The sequence below is a fragment of the Salmo salar genome, chromosome 25 (assembly GCF_965601325.2).
Source record: "Salmo salar chromosome 25, fSalSal1, whole genome shotgun sequence".
Classification (NCBI taxonomy): Eukaryota; Metazoa; Chordata; class Actinopteri; order Salmoniformes; family Salmonidae; genus Salmo; species Salmo salar.
Genome location: NC_138315.1, coordinates 46,966,508 through 46,985,548, shown reverse-complemented (window position 1 = coordinate 46,985,548; position 19,041 = coordinate 46,966,508). Strand labels below are relative to the sequence as shown.

The window sequence follows — 19,041 nt, the reverse complement described above, 5'->3', positions numbered from 1 at the left end:
TGGGTGGAAGGATGTTAAACATGCTTTTTACCTTTGTAGCAATAATTTTTTTGAAAATCAGGATTAAAAATGGCCATTTAAGACCTCTTATAAGACCCTTATGATCTGTAAACCGTAACACGATAGACATCTTGGTGTCATTATAACTCCTTGTAGTGTTCTCTCAAATATGGAGTATGTCTAGACTATTTGAAATAAAAATAGTCACAATCTATTCAACATTATAAATATTGATCTCAAAACACTTCTATTTAGCTTATTTTTAGAAATACCGTTTGTAAACAATATACTCTTCAAAATAAACATTTCCTGAGTAGGCTCTGGTACTTTTAATGATATGATCCATCCATTACATAGAAATGGACATTATAGGTCATTAACCAATCACTGCGTTAAGATAAGCCTATAGCCTGCTGTTTATTACACACGAAAGGGAATTGTCTAAATATCCCCTCCGGTCAGCGAACCCAAGACCTTCATATCCCAGGGCAGTGACGCTAAGCGTTACGCTACAAACCCTGTAATAGATACGTCAACTTGATTTAAAAATTGTCAGTCTGGTGATGGCAGCACGTTTTGTTCCAAAAAGTTGGATATTCAGTACTGATTGAATGTTTAGTCATCTTTGATAAATGTGTCTTAAAACAGTTGTTGGGTTCAAAGACAATCATTTTATCACATAGCTAACAAAGTTAGCAAGCATGGAGTTTGACTGCACACGTGACACACAAGCAAGGAATGATTATTATGATGTTGTTTGACCATCTTTGAGATGTTTCTGCAACTTGGAGTCCACGAGGTAAATTTAATTGACTGGACAAGATTTGGAAAGGCCCACACCAGTCTAGATAAAGGTCCCACAGTTGACAGAGCAAAAACCAGGCCATGAGGTAGAAGGAATTGTCCATAGAGCTCAGAGACAGGACTGTGTCAAGCCACAGATCTGAGGAAGGGTACCAAAAAAAAAAATATTCTGGTCTCCAAGAACACCGTGGCCTCCAACATTCTTAAATTGAAGGAGTTTGGAACTACCAAGACTCTTCCTAGAGGTGGCCGCCCGGCCAAACTGAGCAATCGGGGATCTGACCGAGAACCCGATGGTCACTGACAGTGGTCCAGAGTTCCTCTGTGGAGATGGTTGTCCTTCTGGAAGGTTCCTCCATCTCCACAGCACTCCACCAATCAGGCCTTTACAGTAGTGGCCAGACGAAAGCCACTCCTCAGTAAAAGGCACATGACAGCCCGCTTGCAGTTGGCCAAGAGGCACCTAAAGGACTGACAATGAGAAACAAGATTCTCTGATCAGATGAAACCAAGATTGAGCTTTTTGGCCTGAATGCCAAGCGTCACGTCTGGAGGAAACCGAGCACCATCCCCACGGTGAAGCATGGTGGTGGCAGCATCATGCTGTGGGGATGTTTTTCAGCGGCAGGGACTGGGAGTCTAGTCAGGAGAGGTAAAGATGAATGGAGCAAAGATCCTTAATGAAAACCTGCTCCAGAGCCCTCAGCACCTCAGACTGGGGCGAAGGTTCACCTTCCAACAGGACAACGACCATAAGCACACAGCCAAGACAACACAGTAGTGGCTTTGAGACAAGTCTCTGAATGTCCTTGAGTGGCTCAGCCAGAGCCCAGACTTGAACCTGATCGAACATCTCTGGAGAGGCTTGAAAATAGCTGTGCAGCAACACTACCCATCTAACCTGAGAGGATCTGGAGAGAAGAATGGGAGAAACTCCCCAAATACAGGTGTGCCAAGCTTGTAGCGTCATACCCAAGAAGACTCGAGGCTGTAATCGCTGCTAAAGCTGCTTCAACAAAGTACTGAGGAAAGGGTCTGAATACTTATGGAAATGTGATATTTACAAAAATGTTAAAAATTGCTTTGTCATTATTGGGTATTGTGTAGATTGATGCATTTTTTTTTTAAACAATTTAATCCATCTTCCTTTGCTTCTCATCCAACTGGTGTTACCTAGATAGATGCTAGCTGCTACTGTTGCACAAAAACTGAGTTGGTCGACCGGTTGAGAACTCTGAGATAGTGCTGAAAAGATGTCAGCATTGTTAGAAATGCTACAAAAAAGGAGGTAGCACATCCTTAGAGTGACACATTGTGAATTTAATAAAAATGGTTGCACCTACAAACCTGTTCAGTTCAAAAGGATTTACATCCATATAAAAAAAAAAGATATATAATTACGTGTCTGAGTACCCTAATGCTAGCGACCTTGCTAAAAACCTGGTATAGTGGGTCTCAGTAACAGCCGGACGGATCATGACAAGAGGTGGGGAGTGTGTCGTACCGCCTGTCAAGTTGATTTGCAAATGTTCATCGATATTGGTGCCATATTGGCTTAGATATGACGGTAGAGAGATTTTAATTTAACAACTGAACTTCAAAAACAGTTGAGCCAACAGGAACGACAATAATATTGTTAAAAAAAATAAAAATAAAAAGGGGGCGTTACTATTGATATTTTTTTTTATATTAACAAATTCATGTTAACATTTTTACTTCGGAATCAAGTCAGGCTACTCCATATGTTAGAGTACACTATAAGGAGTAGAATGACACCGTCATCATAAGGTCTTACAGGACGCATGTATATATCTAAAAAGAGCCTAAAATTGCCACTGTCATAATTTCCCCCTCAAAAAAAAAAAAGTGTCCAAATTTAAAAAGCAGTTTGAAATGTCTTTCCCCCCAAAGAAGTTCCTATGTGAGAATGGCCAGAACAAAATCAGAGATATCGAAAATATTTTCCACTCCTGCTGGGGGGGGGGGGGGAAATCTAATTTAGAGGAGGGAACAGTTCCCCTAACATCTGTGTGTGCTAAGCTTCAGTACACCCTCTGACTCAAATCTGTTTCTCTTCAGTCGGGATGCCTGCTAAACCAAGTGTAACTATAACAAATCTGTTTCTCTTCAGTCAGGATGCCTGCTAAACCAAGTGTAACTATAACAAATCTGTTTCTCTTCAGTCGGGATGCCTGCTAAACCAAGTGTAACTATAACAAATCTGTTTCTCTTCAGTCAGGATGCCTGCTAAACCAAGTGTAACTATAACAAATCTGTTTCTCTTCAGTCGGGATGCCTGCTAAACCAAGTGTAACTATAACAAATCTGTTTCTCTTCAGTCGGGATGCCTGCTAAACCAAGTGTAACTATAACAAATCTAAGATGTGTCAAATTATATCCAGCTCAGGGGCTCCAACTATGCATTTGGTTTGCTAACTTGCTAGCTAAGTTGCTAGATGTCAAGATTAAGTTTATTGGTCACTGTAGAGACATTCAATCCCCTTGTGGATCGAGATCCCTGTTGCCTAACTTGTTCTGTGCGTGACTATAACTGGTTATGACGTTTACTCTAACTCAGACTTTGCACTCCGAAACAGAGTCCATGGTGTTGGAGTTATAAAAATATATGAGGGTGTGACAGAAAGCTAACCATGGTTTCGGGAATCACAGGTTATAAATAGCCTGGCTACACTGAAACCAGTTAAACTGCTGATGACAATGTACATTGAATATGAAGTATGACATCAAGATCCAGCAAGTGACTTAACCATGAAGGAATTTTACAGCGTGGAGAACAGCATAACTTGCCAAACTGTCAGTGAATCACTGAAACTGCTTTGGAACCATGGAATTCAGGGACCTCAGGCTAGGGACTGCTGACTTTAGTTCCTGTTCCCTGGCCTAACCTCTTCCAAGTCTATTAAAATGTTGCTAGTAGGCATTAGGCTACAGGGCTATTCCACAGTGACAGCATTAAGCTGTGACTCAAGATTTTTCACTTAAAAATGTATGCCAAACAAAAACCATTGACTTCAAAAGTTTAACAAGCCATACAACTCTATGCACAAGGACAACTTAACAATTTACACTGAACATTATGAAAATACATTTCCTGGAAGAACTGCACAGATGCAAAGCTTGGCAAGAGAATTTCAGTAAAATCTGTAAAGTAACATCTCCACGTTTCCCAAAAAGTCTTCAAATATTTGCTTTGAATTCAAATTCAATGATATCTGCAGAAAGAAAGGAGCGTTAGCTATGACATGACACATCGACTCTGAAAACATATTTTGGTTATTGAACTACAGTAAAAGTGGATTTACACCCAGTAACGGAATTTAATCACAGGTCTCTAGTCTGTACTACACAGAAATGCATCATTAATTATGGATATGAATGTTATTCTCTTCATGGTGATGTATCCTATGCAGGGCTCTACAGTGTGACCATTTTACACGCATATGGGAATAAATATTTTGCTATGTGACTAGGATTGTTTAACGTCGGAGCACCAATGCGCAAATATCCTAAAATGTATATGTTGGTCCGGACCAAATCTGAACCAAGCATAGACATCTATGTTTCACAAGTTTGGCCATAACAGTACACCACAGTACAGTTCAGTAGAGTACAGTGTACTCAACCCGTGTGATCTACTGTGTACTGTACTGCTTTATTGTACTCTACTTCACTGTAGTCTACTGTCCAAACTTGTGAACCCAACAATGGTGTAACTACTATAAATTCTAATTGCAGAAATTCTGTTATCGATTTTCTTCATAAATTCCGTTAACAATTTGGTAATGGAATTGTTTTAGTCACTTAATAATTCCTAAACAAAATTGATATCAGTAAAACTAATTGATAGAACTAACTTTACTTGTTACTTCTGTGAACTTTCATTATCCTCCCTCATGAAAGATACCTTTGGCCATGTAGTGTAAGTGGACACCTGTTCGTCAAACATCTCATTCCAAAAATCATGGGCATTAATATGGAGTTGGTCCCCCCTTCGTTATAGCAGCAGTCTCCACTCTTCTGGGAAAGCTTTCCACTAGATGTTGGAACATTGCTGCGGGGACTTGCTTTCATTCAGCCACAAGAGCACTGATGTTGGGAGTTCAGGCCTGGCTTGCAGTCGGGGTTCCAATTCATCCCAAAGGGGATCGATGGGGTTGAGGTCAGGGCTCTGTGCAGGCCAGTCAAGTTCTTCCACACGATCAACAAACAATTTCTGCATGAACCTCAGTCTCCTGAGTGGCGCAACGGTCTAAGGCACTGCATCTCAGTGCTAGAGGCGTCACTACAGACCCTGGTTGAATTCCAGGCTGTATCACAACCGGGAGTCCCATAGGGCGGCGCACATTCGGCCCAGCGCCGCCCGGGTTTGGCTGTCATTATAAGATTTGTTCTTAACTGACAGTTAAATAATAAATAAATATATATATATATAAGTAGAAGATGCCTGGTTATTCTTTAAAAGTGCTTTCCTCACCATCTTAAGTAAGCATGCCCCATTCAAAAAAAATTAAAAAATGTAGAACCAGGAACAGATATAGCCCTTGGTTCTCTCCAGACCTGACTGCCCTTGACCAGCACAAAAACATCCTGTGGCGTTCTGCATTAGCATCGAATAGCCCCCGCGATACACAACTTTTCATGGAAGTTAGGAACCAATATACACAGGCAGTTTGAAAAAGCTAGCTGTTGCTTTCCTAACTAAAATTTGCATCCTGTAGCACAAACTCCAAAAAGTTCTGGGAAACGGTAAAGTCGATGGAGAATAAGAGCACCTCCTCCCTGCTACCCACTGCAAGGAGGCTAGGAAACACTGTCACCACCGATAAATCCACTATAATTGAAAATTTCAATAAGCATTTTCTATGGCTGGCAATGCTTTCCACCTGGCTACCCCTTCCCCGGTCAACAGCTCTGCACCCCCCACAGCAACTTGCCCAAGCCTCCCCCATTTCTCCTTCACCCAAATCCAGATAGCTGATGTTCTGAAAGAGCTGAAAAATCTGGACCCCTACAAATCAGCCGGGCTAGACAATCTGGACCCTCTCAAAATGATCCACCACAATTGTTGCAACCCCTATCACTAGCCTGTTCAAACTCTCATATCGTCTGAGATCCCCAAAGATTGGAAAGCAGCTGTGGTCATCCCCCTTTCAAAGGGGGAAGACACCCTAGACCCAAACTGTTACAGACCTATATCTATCCTACCCTGCCTTTCTAAGGTCTTCAAAAGCCAAGTTAACAAACAGATCACTGACCATTTCGAATCCCTCCGTACCTTCTAGGCTATGCAATCTGATTTCCGAGCTGGTCATGGGCGCACCTCAGCCACGCTCAAAGTCCTAAACGACATAACCGCCATCGATAAAAGACATTACTGTGCAGCTGTATTCGTCGACCTGGCCAAGGCTTGACTCTGTCAATCACAACATTCTAAAATCGGCAGACTCAACAGCATTGGTTTCTCAAATGACTGCCTCGCCTGGTTCACCAACTACCTCTCAGATAGAGTTCAGTGTGTCAAATCGGAGGGCCTGTTGTCCGGACCTCTGGCAGTCTCTATGGGGGTGCCACAGGGTTCAATTCTCAGGCCGACTCTCTTCTCTGTATACATACATAAACGTCGCTCTTGCTGCTGGTGATTCTCTGATCCACCTCTACGCAGACAACACCATTCTGTATACCTCTGGCCCTTCTTTGGACACTTAACTAACCTCCAGACGAGCTTCAATGCCATACAACTCTCCTTCCATGGCCTCCAACTGCTCTTAAATGCAAGTAAAAGTAAATGCATGCTCTTCAACCGATCGCTGCCCGCCCATCTACATCACGACTCTGGACGGCTCTGACTTAGAATATGTGGACAACTACCTAGGTGTCTGGTTAGACTAAACTCTCCTTCCAGACTCACATTAAGCATCTCTGAGACAAAAGTAAATCTAGAAATGGCTTCCTATTTCACAAAACAAAGCATCCTTCACTCATGCTGCCAAACATACCCTCATAAAACTTGGCGATGTCATTTACAAAATAGTCTCCAACACTCTACTCAACAAACTGGATGCAGTCTATCCCAGTGCCATCCGTTTTGCCACCAAAGCCCCAAATACTACCCACCACTGCAACCTGTATGCTCTCGTTGGCTGGCCCTCTTCATATTCATCACCAAACCCACTGGCTCCAGGTCATCTACAAGTCTCTGATAGGTAAAGCCCCGCCTTATCTCAGCTCACTGGTCACCATAGCAGCACCCACACATAGCACATGCTCCAGCAGGTATATTTCACTAGTCACCCCCAAAGCCAGTTCCTCATTTGGCCGCCTTTCCTTCCAGTTCTCTGCTGCCAATGACTGGAACGAACTGCAAAAAAAAAATCACTGAAGCTGGAGACTCATAACTCCCGCACTAGCTTTAAGCACCAGCTGTCAGAGCAGCTTACAGATCACTGCACATATCCCATCTGTAAATAGCCCATCCAACTACATCATCCCTATATTATTTTTTTTTCTTCTCCTTTGCACCCCAGTATCTCTATTTGCACATCTATCACTCCAGTGTTTAATTGCAATTTATTACACCACTATGGCCTATTTATTTCCTTACCTCCCTAATCTTACTTCCTTTGCACACACTGTATAGACTTCTCTACTGTGTTATTGACTATGTTTTGTTTACTCCATGTGTAACTCTGTGTTGTTGTATGTGTCGAACTGCATTGCTTTATCTTGGCCAGGTCGCAGTTGTAAATGAGAACTTGTTCTCAACTAGCCTACCTGGTTAAATAAAGGTGAAATAAAATAACTCAATGTAAGCGTTTATCGATTCACAATTGCGGTACGGTTCTAGAAACAAAGCCATTTACTTGCATATCACATCAAAATAAATACTTACTGTACACTGTTTTAAAGGTGAACACAGTTGCAGCCGACGGTATTTTTCAGTGTATACACATTTGCGGCGTCTGTCTTTGTTTACACACAATTGTTCGGAGAAGCAGATAGCTAGCTAATTAGCACAGGTAACGTTAGTCCACTGTCGTCCGTCTGTTTTCCGTTAACAAGCGCTGTAACGTGAAAAATATGGCCGTGTGGCCAACAGACTAACCAGCTCTGCTAGGGCAGGAAAAATGGTCAGAGGGTGGTGTCTGAAAGTAGCTAGCATGTGTGGTCAGAATGCTTGGACAACCCTACACCTCGACCAGAGAGAGAGAGAGAGAGAGAGAGAGAGAGAGAGAGGCAGTGTGCGCTCTGAAACACTCCGAATTTACTAAAAAACGGTCAATCTGACAAGGCTCTGAATTTTCTACCGTCCGGAGCACCCACTGGCACTCCAGCGTGAATTTACGAACACACCCATTGAATGCGAAGACATAAACAATTGTATCCATATATCGTCAGGTCGACATCTATATTCATGTAACTAACACACGGGTTTCAACCACTGACGTACCCACCATTACAATCGAATGGTATTAATCTCTCTCAGATATTACAAATCAAGTCGATAATCAACCCAACTCGTTCGACCGAAGGTAACGTTATCTATCCATTACAGGATCTAACGACAGCTATGCTAGCTAGTTACTGTACTTACCACTGGTTATTGGGAGAGACCAAAGGAGAACGAGTGCAAAGCCCACGTTCATGATGAATAATGATTATTTAACAAGTAATCCAACGGTACGTTTTTCCCAAACTACCTTCACAGATCGTTCATCTTCCCACTCCCAGCTTTAGTTGCTGTGGCCAGGTGACTTGGTCCCGTTTCCAGGGACATCACCGGATATACAATCCAACATGGATGCCAACGCAATGCCTTATATGGAGATGTATGAATGACGTCGGAACTCAGTAACTTTACTCTCATTGGTCCTAACGATTTGTTTACGTTTTTTGCACGTAGCTTGAGACAGTCGTCAAGACATGGATGAGATCAATGGATAATCAGATATTGGTAAATACATAGATAGATAGTTAGATATATAGCTAGCTACTTAGCTTGCAACAATAGTTTTTATATTAATATAGCATGTTGATTTGTTATTATGCATGCCTGCACAAATAATTAAAGAGCAGCAGTAAAATAACAGTAGCAAGGCTATATACAGAGGGTACCAGTACAGGGTCAATGTGCGGGGGCACAGGTTAGTTGAGGTAATATGTACAAATAGGTAGAGTCAAAGTGACTGTGCATAGATAATAAACAGAGAGTAGCAGCAGTGTAAAAAAAAAAGGGGGGGGGGGGGACAATGCAAATAGTCTGGGTAGCCATTTGATGAACTGTTCAGGAGTCTTATGGCTTGGGGGTAGAAGCTGTTAAGAAGCCTTTTGGACCTAGACTTGACGCTCTGGTACCGCTTGTCGTGCGGTAGCAGAGAGAACAGTCTATGACTAGGGTGGCTGGAGACTTTGACAATTTTTAGGGCCTTCCTCTGACACCGCCTGGTATAGAAGTCCAGGATGGCAGGAAGCTTGGCCCCAATGATGTACTGGGCCGTACGCACTTCCCTCTGTAGTGCCTTGCGGTTGGAGCCCGAGTAGTTGCCATACCAGGCAGTGATGCGACCAGTCAAGATGCTCTCGATGGTGCAGATGTATAACTTTTTGAGAATCTGAGGAACCATGCCAAATCTGAGGGGGAATAGGCATTGTCGTGCCCTCTTCACAACTGTCTTGGTGTGTTTGGACACCACTATTTACTCTCTTGGTAAATAATGTAGTCTACAGCTTATCATGAGATACTCAACCTTAGGCGAGCAAAACTTTGAGACTTCCTTAATATTAGATTTTGTGCACCAGCTGTTATTTACAAATAGGCACAGGCTGCCACCCCTTGTCTTACCGGAGACAGCTGTTCTATCTTGCCGATGCACGGACAACCCAGGAAACTGTATGTTATCCATGTCGTCGTTCAGCCACAACTCGGTGAAACATAAGATATTACAGTTTTTAATGTCCCGTTGGTAGGATAGTCTTGATCGGAGCTCATCCATTTTATTACACAATGATTGCACGTTGGCTAATAGGACTGATGATAGAGACAGATTACTCACTCGCTGGCGGATCCTTACAAAGACCCCGACCTACTTCCCCGATATCTTCTTCATAAGAATGATGTGGATTTGGGCCTTGTCGGGTGTCTGAAGTAAATCTTTTGCGTCTGACTCGTTAAAGAAAAAATCTTGTCCAGTACGAGGTGAGTAATCGCTGTCCTGATATCTAGAAGCTCTTTTCGGTCATAAGAGACAGTGGCAGAAACATTACATACAAAATAAGTTACAAATAATGCAAAAAAAAAAATCAATAGCACAATTGATTAGTAGCCCGTAAAACGGCAGCCATCTCCGGCACCGACAGTAAATCCAGCACAATACTGTGACTTCATACAACCTTCATACAACAATACTGTGACTTCATACAACCTTCATACAACAATTCTGTGACTTCATACAACCTTCATACAACAATACTGTGACTTCATACAACCTTCATACAACAATACTGTGGCTAAATATTCCACTCTAAACCCCAGGCTGTGGAACGAGAGGTTGTGGAACGAGAGGCTGTGGAACGAGAGGTTGTGGAACGAGAGGCTGTTGAACGAGAGGCTGTTGAACGAGAGGCTGTTGAACGAGAGGCTGTGGAACGAGAGGCTGTTGAACGAGAGGCTGTTGAACGAGAGGCTGTGGAACGAGAGGCTGTGGAACGAGAGGCTGTGGAACGAGAGGCTGTGGAACGAGAGGTTGTGGAACGAGAGGTTGTGGAACGAGAGGCTGGGGAACGAGAGGCTGGGGAACGAGAGGCTGTTGAACGAGAGGCTGTTGAACGAGAGGCTGTTGAACGAGAGGCTGCGGAACGAGAGGCTGCGGAACGAGAGGCTGCGGAACGAGAGGCTGCTGAACGAGAGGCTGCTGAACGAGAGGCTGCTGAACGAGAGGCTGTTGAACGAGAGGCTGTTGAACGAGAGGCTGTGGAACGAGAGGCTGTTGAACGAGAGGCTGTTGAACGAGAGCAACTTACCAACCCCAGCGGCTACAAAGAGAGGTAGCTGAAATGAAGGCTACATGTAATGCAGATGTTGTAGTATATTTAAGCAATAAGGCATGAGGGGGTTTGTGGTATATGGTCAATATACCACGGTTAAGGGCTGTTCTTATTGCGGAGAGCCTGGATACAGGCCTTAGCCGTGGTATATTGGCAATATACCACAAACCCCCAAGGTTCCTTATTGCTATTATAAACTGGTTACCAACTTAATTAGAGCAGTAAAAATAAATGTTTTGTCATACCTCTGGTATACAGTCTGACATACCACGGCTTTCGGCCAATCAGCATTCAGGGCTCGAAACACCCAGTTTATAATGTCCATTATTAAACCCTTAACCATCACCCCAACAATGGTCATGGCTTCATTTGGAGAACTTTAAGAATGGTATTTCTTTGTACATTACCAAAAAGGGAAACATTTTCACTTCAAAGACACTGTTTATCATGTACAATGCCTGGATTAAAATAAATAACATGAACGGATTGAACATTGCAGTATGAACAACTGCAAAAGAAAGTAATTTCACATGGAAAGATAATCACATTTATTACAGCACCTACTGGAGTATAAATATTACTATATTATGTTGACTTGAAATGTGTATCTAATGATTGTTATTAAAATGCCTGCATGCCTCCATGTGGGTTCAATCCCTTTTGTAGGGAAATTAACCAAAGTGGCATTCACAAGAGGTGAATGGCCATACCTCTCCTCACTCTCCCTAGTTATTTAACATACAGTTCATGACACTGTTCAGTGAACTACAAGATATTCTGTCCTTTTATCGATGTGATCTAAATACCCGAAGCCGGCCCAGCGTCGTCCGGGTTTGGGTGGGGTAGGCCGTCATTGTAAATAAGAATTTGTTCTTAACTGACTTGCCAGTTGAAGTAAAAAATCACATTCCCAGGTTCTATTCAAAGGGAATGTGAGTGGGTTTGACCATATTCTCAGAACTTGCTTTCTTTTCTAGGTACATTCCATTCGGAAAGTATTCAGACCCCTTGACTTTTTCCACATTTTGTTACGTTACAGCCTTATTCTAAAATTGATTTAAAAAAAAATGTTTTTATCATCAATCTCACCTGAGTATTTTGTCCCTGGCTCACCTCATTAGAAGTCACCTAATTTTGAACGACCAAGCCCTACCTGGGCCCCGTCACTGCTCCGCCGCATCTGGCAGGTGATCTCCCTGAAGAGGAGCTGTGGGGGGAGGGGGGGAGCGCTGTAGGTCCCTGGATGTAGGGGGAGTGACCTGCAGGAGCAGGCAGTTCCCACTGCCTGACATGGACACCACTAGAGGGCCCAACACTGCTGCAATAAGGAGGTCAGGGGTTAAAGTGAAGACAATGATTCTATACAAGTAAATTCTATCAACAAATTGATGTAATGAGGACCACTAGAATGGACAATATTTTTCAATTTCCAAATTAAAAGAGCAGACTAAAGTTTCACTCAGTTGGACTTCTGGCTAAGGGTGAAGGCCTGAACACGGGCCTGACAGTAACAGAAGGAATCCTTGAACTTGTTAAAGAGGTCATATGGCTGGTTGGTCTTCAACCTGGCACAATCCTTCACATGAGTTCTTCCTGGAGGAGGGAACAAGAGACAGAGAGAAATAGAGAAACCGAGAGTGAGATATAGAGGGGGAAAACAAAGCAAAGGCAACACTGATGATGATCAAATCTAAACTGTCCTAGATTGCACAATTGCAGTGATACAGTATTTTGCCTTTACCACTTAACCAGCTGAAAGGAAAGCACTTACTCAGCAGCTACACTAGAAGGATCGAAAAAGGAAAGCACTTACTCAGCAGCTACACTAGAAGGATAGAAAAAGGAAAGCACTTACTCAGCAGCTACACTAGAAGGATCGAAAAAGGAAAGCACTTACTCAGCAGCTACACTAGAAGGATGGATAAAATGAAAGCACTTACTCAGCAGCTACACTAGAAGGATAGAAAAAGGAAAGCACTTACTCAGCAGCTACACTAGAAGGATGGATAAAGGAAAGCACTTACTCAGCAGCTACACTAGAAGGATAGAAAAAGGAAAGCACTTACTCAGCAGCTACACTAGAAGGATGGATAAAATGAAAGCACTTAGTCAGCAGCTACACTAGAAGGATGGATAAAATGAAAGCATGGGACTGAAGAGTAAGTGCGTACCTGAGGATCTGAACTGTGAAGTGGGTGTTGGCAGGAGTCCCTGAACCAGGCAGCCAGGTCAGAGTGTGCTCAAGGTTGAAGGAGACAATGGACATGTTGCTAAAGGCTGGGAGCAGAAACACCACTGGAACATGTAGACATATAGACAGAGAGGGAGGGAGACAAACAAATATAAAATGATAGACAGTCACACAGAACAGGACAGCCAGAGAGACAGGTATTAAGGCTGGGAGCAGAAACACCACTGGAACATGTAGACATATAGACAGAGAGGGAGGGAGACAAACAAATATAAAATGATAGACATAAAGAAAATGATGTTTCAGAGAATACAAAGAAGATAAGATACTGTAGGTAACGGAAGCTGCTCTTTCCATGACATACACTGACCAAGTGAATCCAGATTAAAGCTATGATCCCTTATTGATGTCACTTGTTAAATCCACTTCAATCAGTGTAGATGAAGGGGAGGAGACAGGTTAAGCCTTGAGACAATTGAGACATGGATTGTGTGTGTGCCATTCAGAGGGTGAATGGACAAGACAAAAGATTTAAGTGCCTTTGAACGGGGTATGACAGTAGGTGCCAGGCGCACCGGTTTGAGTGCAATGCTGCTGGGTTTTTCACGCTCAACAGTTTCCTGTGTGTATCAAGAATGACCAACCACCCAAAGGACATCCAGCCAACTTGACACAACTGTTGGAAGCTTTGGAGTCAACATGGGCCAGCATCCCTGTGGAACGCTTTTTATAGTCCATGCCCTGAAAAATTGAGGCTGTTCTGAGGGGTGCAACTCTATATTAGGAAGGTGTTCCTAATGTTTTGTACACTCAGTGTATTTATTTGCTGTCCATTTTGATGTCATATTTGTGAATATTTGAAGTGTATGCTGTATTAGTTGTGTTTCTTTGGTTTGAAGGATACAGTGTACATATCTGTCAGGAACATGAAACTTCTAATGTTGTACTGAATAGTTTCTTAAACTGTGTGTATAACAAACGATAAAACAAATGTTCAGATGGTATCCGAAAAATATTTTATTACATTAAAAAAATGAAGGATTAAAAAAATTGTCTTTAAGATTCATTACAAAATGTTTGTATTATTCATCGCACCCTTGGCGTTAACAAATATTACATTTATTTTACAGATAAAAGGAATCTCTCTTTGCATGGATTACAAAAAAAGGTATAATACACACTTCAAAATGACTACTTTTTCCTGAATATGTAACAGTTAGATTAAATGTTTCCTACAGTATAGCAAAAAGCAAGTAAAGAAGTACTACTACGATGATCGCATAAACACTAAAAAGTATGTTGACCTTAAACTTGTGAATAAGTACAGAATACTGTATTGTATAGCTTGACCAGTGATGACCTTGACGTTTGCACATTAGCATTAGCCAGTAGTACTAATGCCGTCTGTGAACATCGATAATATAACCCCAAAGTACTTGTAAACCTAATGTAACTTTTGATAATGGCTCTCACATTCAAGTTAGCAACTTAGCCTGGCCTCTTGAGAACTAGATAGAGGTAATATCTACTTTACAATTTCATGATGTAAAAAACATAATTATATTTGTCTGAATACTTTCAAAATGATATGTAATCATTACGGACTACAAAGGGAAACCCAGCCGCCCAGTGACGCGAGCCTACCAGATGAGCTAAATGCCTTTTATGCTCACTTCAAGGCAAGCAACACTGAAGCAGGCATGAGAGCACCAGCTGTTCCGGACGACTGTGATCACGCTCTCCGTAGCCGATGTGAGCAAGACCTTTAAACAGGTCAACATTCACAAAGCCGCGGGGCCAGACAGATTACCAGGACGTGTACTCAAAGCATGCACGGACCAACTGGCAAGTGTCTTCACTGACATTTTCAACCTCTCCCTGACTGAGTGTTTAATACCTACATGTTTCAAGCAGGCCACCATAGTCCCTGTGCCCAAGAAAGTGAAGGTAACCTGCCTAAATGGCTACAGACCCGTAGTACTCACATCGGTAGCCAAGAAGTGCTTTCATTGGCTGGCCATGGGTTACATCAACACCATCATCCAGGAAACCCTAGATCCACTTCAGCCTACCTTAGGAAGACTGTGATATTTATGCCGGAAGAGTACACTAAATGTCCACTAGTCGGCACCATATGGCTTTCATTAATACATTTAAAAAACTCCTGTCAAAAAAGGAGGTCTCAAAAAGCTTGTCATCCGCACGCTGTATTTGGTGGACAAGGCTCCCTTGCCTTCACAGCATAACAGGGTGAACAACGTTAGGAGAAAGGCCTTTATCTTCTCTCAATGTATTTACAGCCATCGTACACACAGAAGGAAGGATAGAAGGGGAAGAGGCTCGAGTGTAAAGAATTAGCTTGTGAAATCGCACAGTGTGAAGGCAACTATCAGGCCATGCTGTGCAGTGTGCTTTGAATTGCAAGCAGACATCGAATTGCATAGTGTGAGATGCTGCCACCGTTTCAGATTGGTGAAATTGTCCTTAAAGTAAAAATCCAAAACCACCCATTTCTATAATTTACCGTGTTAAAGAACAAAAAAATGTGTGAACCAATGTTTAATTTAGGCATTATAAATAGGTTGGTAATCTAGCAACGTGAAAATCGTTGTGGAAATCCGTTAAAGCTCAGGTCGACTACAAAATCCACAATGCAATGCTCTCTCTATGGCCTGGCTGGCTTGGTACAAACAATAATACCAAAAACAATATCAGCATGTGAAGTAGATAGTTAGCTGTAAAATCGCATAAAACAAACCGCACTATCAATTTAGGAGTCTACAATCTCACCATGTTCAACCTGCAGATCTCTGTGCGTCCCAGAGTGGAGTCTGACATTAGCAACAGCAGAGATACTTTTGATGAGATGGGAAACTCATTGGAATAACGGCCATTGCTGGTAGGAGAGCGCTCCTTCACGGAGGGAATGGGAGTAAATTGGGCGCTATAGCTCAAAAACCCAAAATTAGCATGAATTTCGTCAACAAGAAAGAACAACAATACAAATATTTTCCGAGATGTGAGATAATTAACTTGATATCTGTAATTTTGTATAGCTTTGGAGATCGTGATATTACGTACTTTTGAGGAAAATAGGCACGTTTCTCGACTCACGCTGTTGACATTAGCAACCGCTTGACACGGCATGACAACATGAACGCGATTGGTCGACAGTCTGCTGGGTGGGCCGTTATACTGTACGTTCCTCCATTCCTTGTCCAATGGGATTGCTATCTCCTTTCTCTAATATCAATTCAATTCAAAGGGCTTTATTGGCATAGGAAACATGTTTACATTTCCAAAGCAAGTGAAATAGATAAAACAAAATTATATTAAAAAACAAAAAATAAACAGTAAACATTAAACTCACAAAAGTTCCAATGGAATAGAGACATTTAAAATGTCATATTATGGCTATATACAGTGTTGTAACATCTCTGGCAACAGCACCATGAAATGCAACCTGGACTGAAGAGGCAGACAAATAGGATAAATGTGCTAGACCCTCTGTTAAAATTACACTTTTCTCTGGGTAGAAATATCGCCAAAAATATGATCATTGGCTCATTCAAAAGAAGACATCCTCCCGAGTTATAATATCGTCCAGAATTAAAATCTGACATCTATGCTAGTCGTATTCCAATTAACTTCCAGTGTAATGAGAGTGGCTTTAAGACAGTGCTACGTCATACCGGCCGCATATCTGCCTGCTTGAATGCCAATAACTCAGGTACACATGAAAACATGAAATGACACAGAGAATCGATAGAACATCACTCAGAGATGCACAAAAAACAATATAACATTCAAAATGGGTTAACCTTCCCTTTAACATACTGTAGATCTTTCTCTCCACGGCCCTCCTCTCTCCTGAACTAGAGCTAATATTATTATTAGATACATTCGGAATTGATCAGATACATCATGCAACATATTTACAAATAGACATTTCAGGTGTTAATCGCTATTAATGCTAACACACACAGAACAATCAGTCTTCACATACGATGACGTTGCAAGTGCAGATATTGCCCTCCCCTTAAAGCCAAGGTAACTTCTGACCTGTCTTGTGGGTACTAAGTGGTCCTCATCCAACCCTGGCTATAATAAGTAGGCCTAGTCTACTTAACATACCTGCTCTTATACCTGGAGCTATGTTGTAGACCAGTGGTCACCAAGCTTTTCTGGGTCAAGATCACTTTCTCAGTCAAAATGCAAGCCGAGATCTACCGCTCAGTTTTTTTTTAACATGACTTTTTTTTTAAATTAAGTTTACGCAACACTAACCTATTAAAAACAGTTCTGTAGCAATGAGTTTTGTGCAGTAGGCTAGAGGCCCAATACATTATTACCTCAGATTGGCTTTAATTCAATTGTTGTTCAGGCCATTAAATAACATTTCATTTTTTTAAATATTTTATCATTTGAGGTAAGCTATATGATCACACCGGTAATAGATCAGTTGTTGTACTACTTGAGAGGCACAGCTAAGTGAGCATACATTTAAATAATTAGCTTTTTATTTTTATTTTACTGGGCCTGCATCTGATGGTCAGTCTCAGCAGAGGGAGAGGGCAGCAGACTGGGTCTGCCCTCTCAACTTTCCACTGCATTATTTCTGCCTCATGCAGAAATTCATGTTGTTCCTCCTATGAACAGAGAAAGCATACATTTAAATTGCACTTGCTGTCTCGTCCTCTGAATGCTCGGCTATGAAAAGCCAACTGACATTTACCCCCAAGGTACTGACCTGTTGCATCCTCTACTCTACAACCACTGTGATTATTAGCCCCTGCTCAAATCAAATGCGCCAAATACCTTACAGTGAAATGCTTACTTACAAGCCCTTAACCAACAATGCAGTTAAGAAAAACACAAAAAAAATTAAGAAATAAAAGTAACAAATAATTAAAGAGCAGCAGTAAAATAACAATAGCGAGGCTATATACAGGGGGTACCGGTACAGAGTCGATGTGCGGGGGCACCGGTCAGTGCTGGTCATCTATGAACGTTTGTAGATCTTGAAGAACAATCTGGCCTTAATGGCCGTGTACTCTTATAATCTCCACCCAGCACAGCCAGAAGAGGACTGGCCACCCCTCAGAGCCTGGTTCCTCTCTAGGTTCCTGCCTTTCTAGTGAGTTTTTCCCAGCCACTGTGCTTCCACATCTGGACTGTTTGCTGTTTGGGGTTTTAGGCTGGGTTTCTATATAGCACTTTGTGACATCTGATGATGTATGTGATTGATTGATTAAGTGAAATTACTCCATATCAAAAAATTGCCTAGCTAATAATAACGAAAGCCTTTCGATACACTTTCCTACTCATTCATTACAGCTGCAGTTCTGGTGTTGAATTAAAAAGTGTTGACAGTGCTGAGTAAGAACTTAAACTTGAACTCACTAATAAAAACAGAAGGTATTTGCTGTATTCGTTGACAGTCTGTCGGGACTTCGGGAAAAGGACGATGAGGTAGTGGCTGCCACTTTGAGGACTATAATGAGAACTGAATGCCGACACGTATACAAACACAACCTGAACCTAACAGCAGCTCAGCAAGGTAACGCTACAGCTATTCTTGATGCTCTTGAACATTACTTTAAGCCAGCAAAGAACGTTATCTACGAGCGTTATATTTTCGGTTGTTGCAAACAGGAGGACGGGGAGTCCATTGACAGCTTTGTCACTATATTCAGCAAGCCTCTCCTGAATGCCCCGAAATGACTGCAGAGCATGCTATTGGCCCTACAAAACTACAACCTCAAGGTGGTGTATAAGCCAGAGATGTATGTGAGTGACACGCTCAGCAGGGCTACTGCATCAGGCACTCACACACGCGCCATGCATGAACGACACACAGTGTGCAGCTTACAAACAGAGCAAGTGGATGTTGAACACATCAACCAGGCTGACTACCTCAATGTCACGGACCAGCGCCTTATACAAATCAGACAGCACACAGACAGGGACGAGCAACTCCAGGC

General features: G+C 42.2%; 1 protein-coding gene across 4 annotated transcripts in view; it reads right to left on the bottom strand.

Moving 5' to 3' along the window:
- The window catches only part of LOC106586873 (interferon alpha/beta receptor 1a), a 33,203-nt gene that overhangs the window by 12,870 nt on the left and 1,292 nt on the right, over nucleotides 1-19,041 (bottom strand). Inside the window, exons 2-3 of one of the 4 annotated variants that reach the window (XM_045707233.2) lie at nucleotides 13,038-13,161; nucleotides 12,020-12,459 (exon numbers count right to left, since the gene is read on the bottom strand). Coding sequence is in view for 3 of the 4 variants with exons in the window: in NM_001320019.1 (NP_001306948.1) it covers nucleotides 8,417-8,468 (52 nt within the window). In the remaining variant the exon portion in view is untranslated. 4 annotated transcript variants of the gene reach the window in all.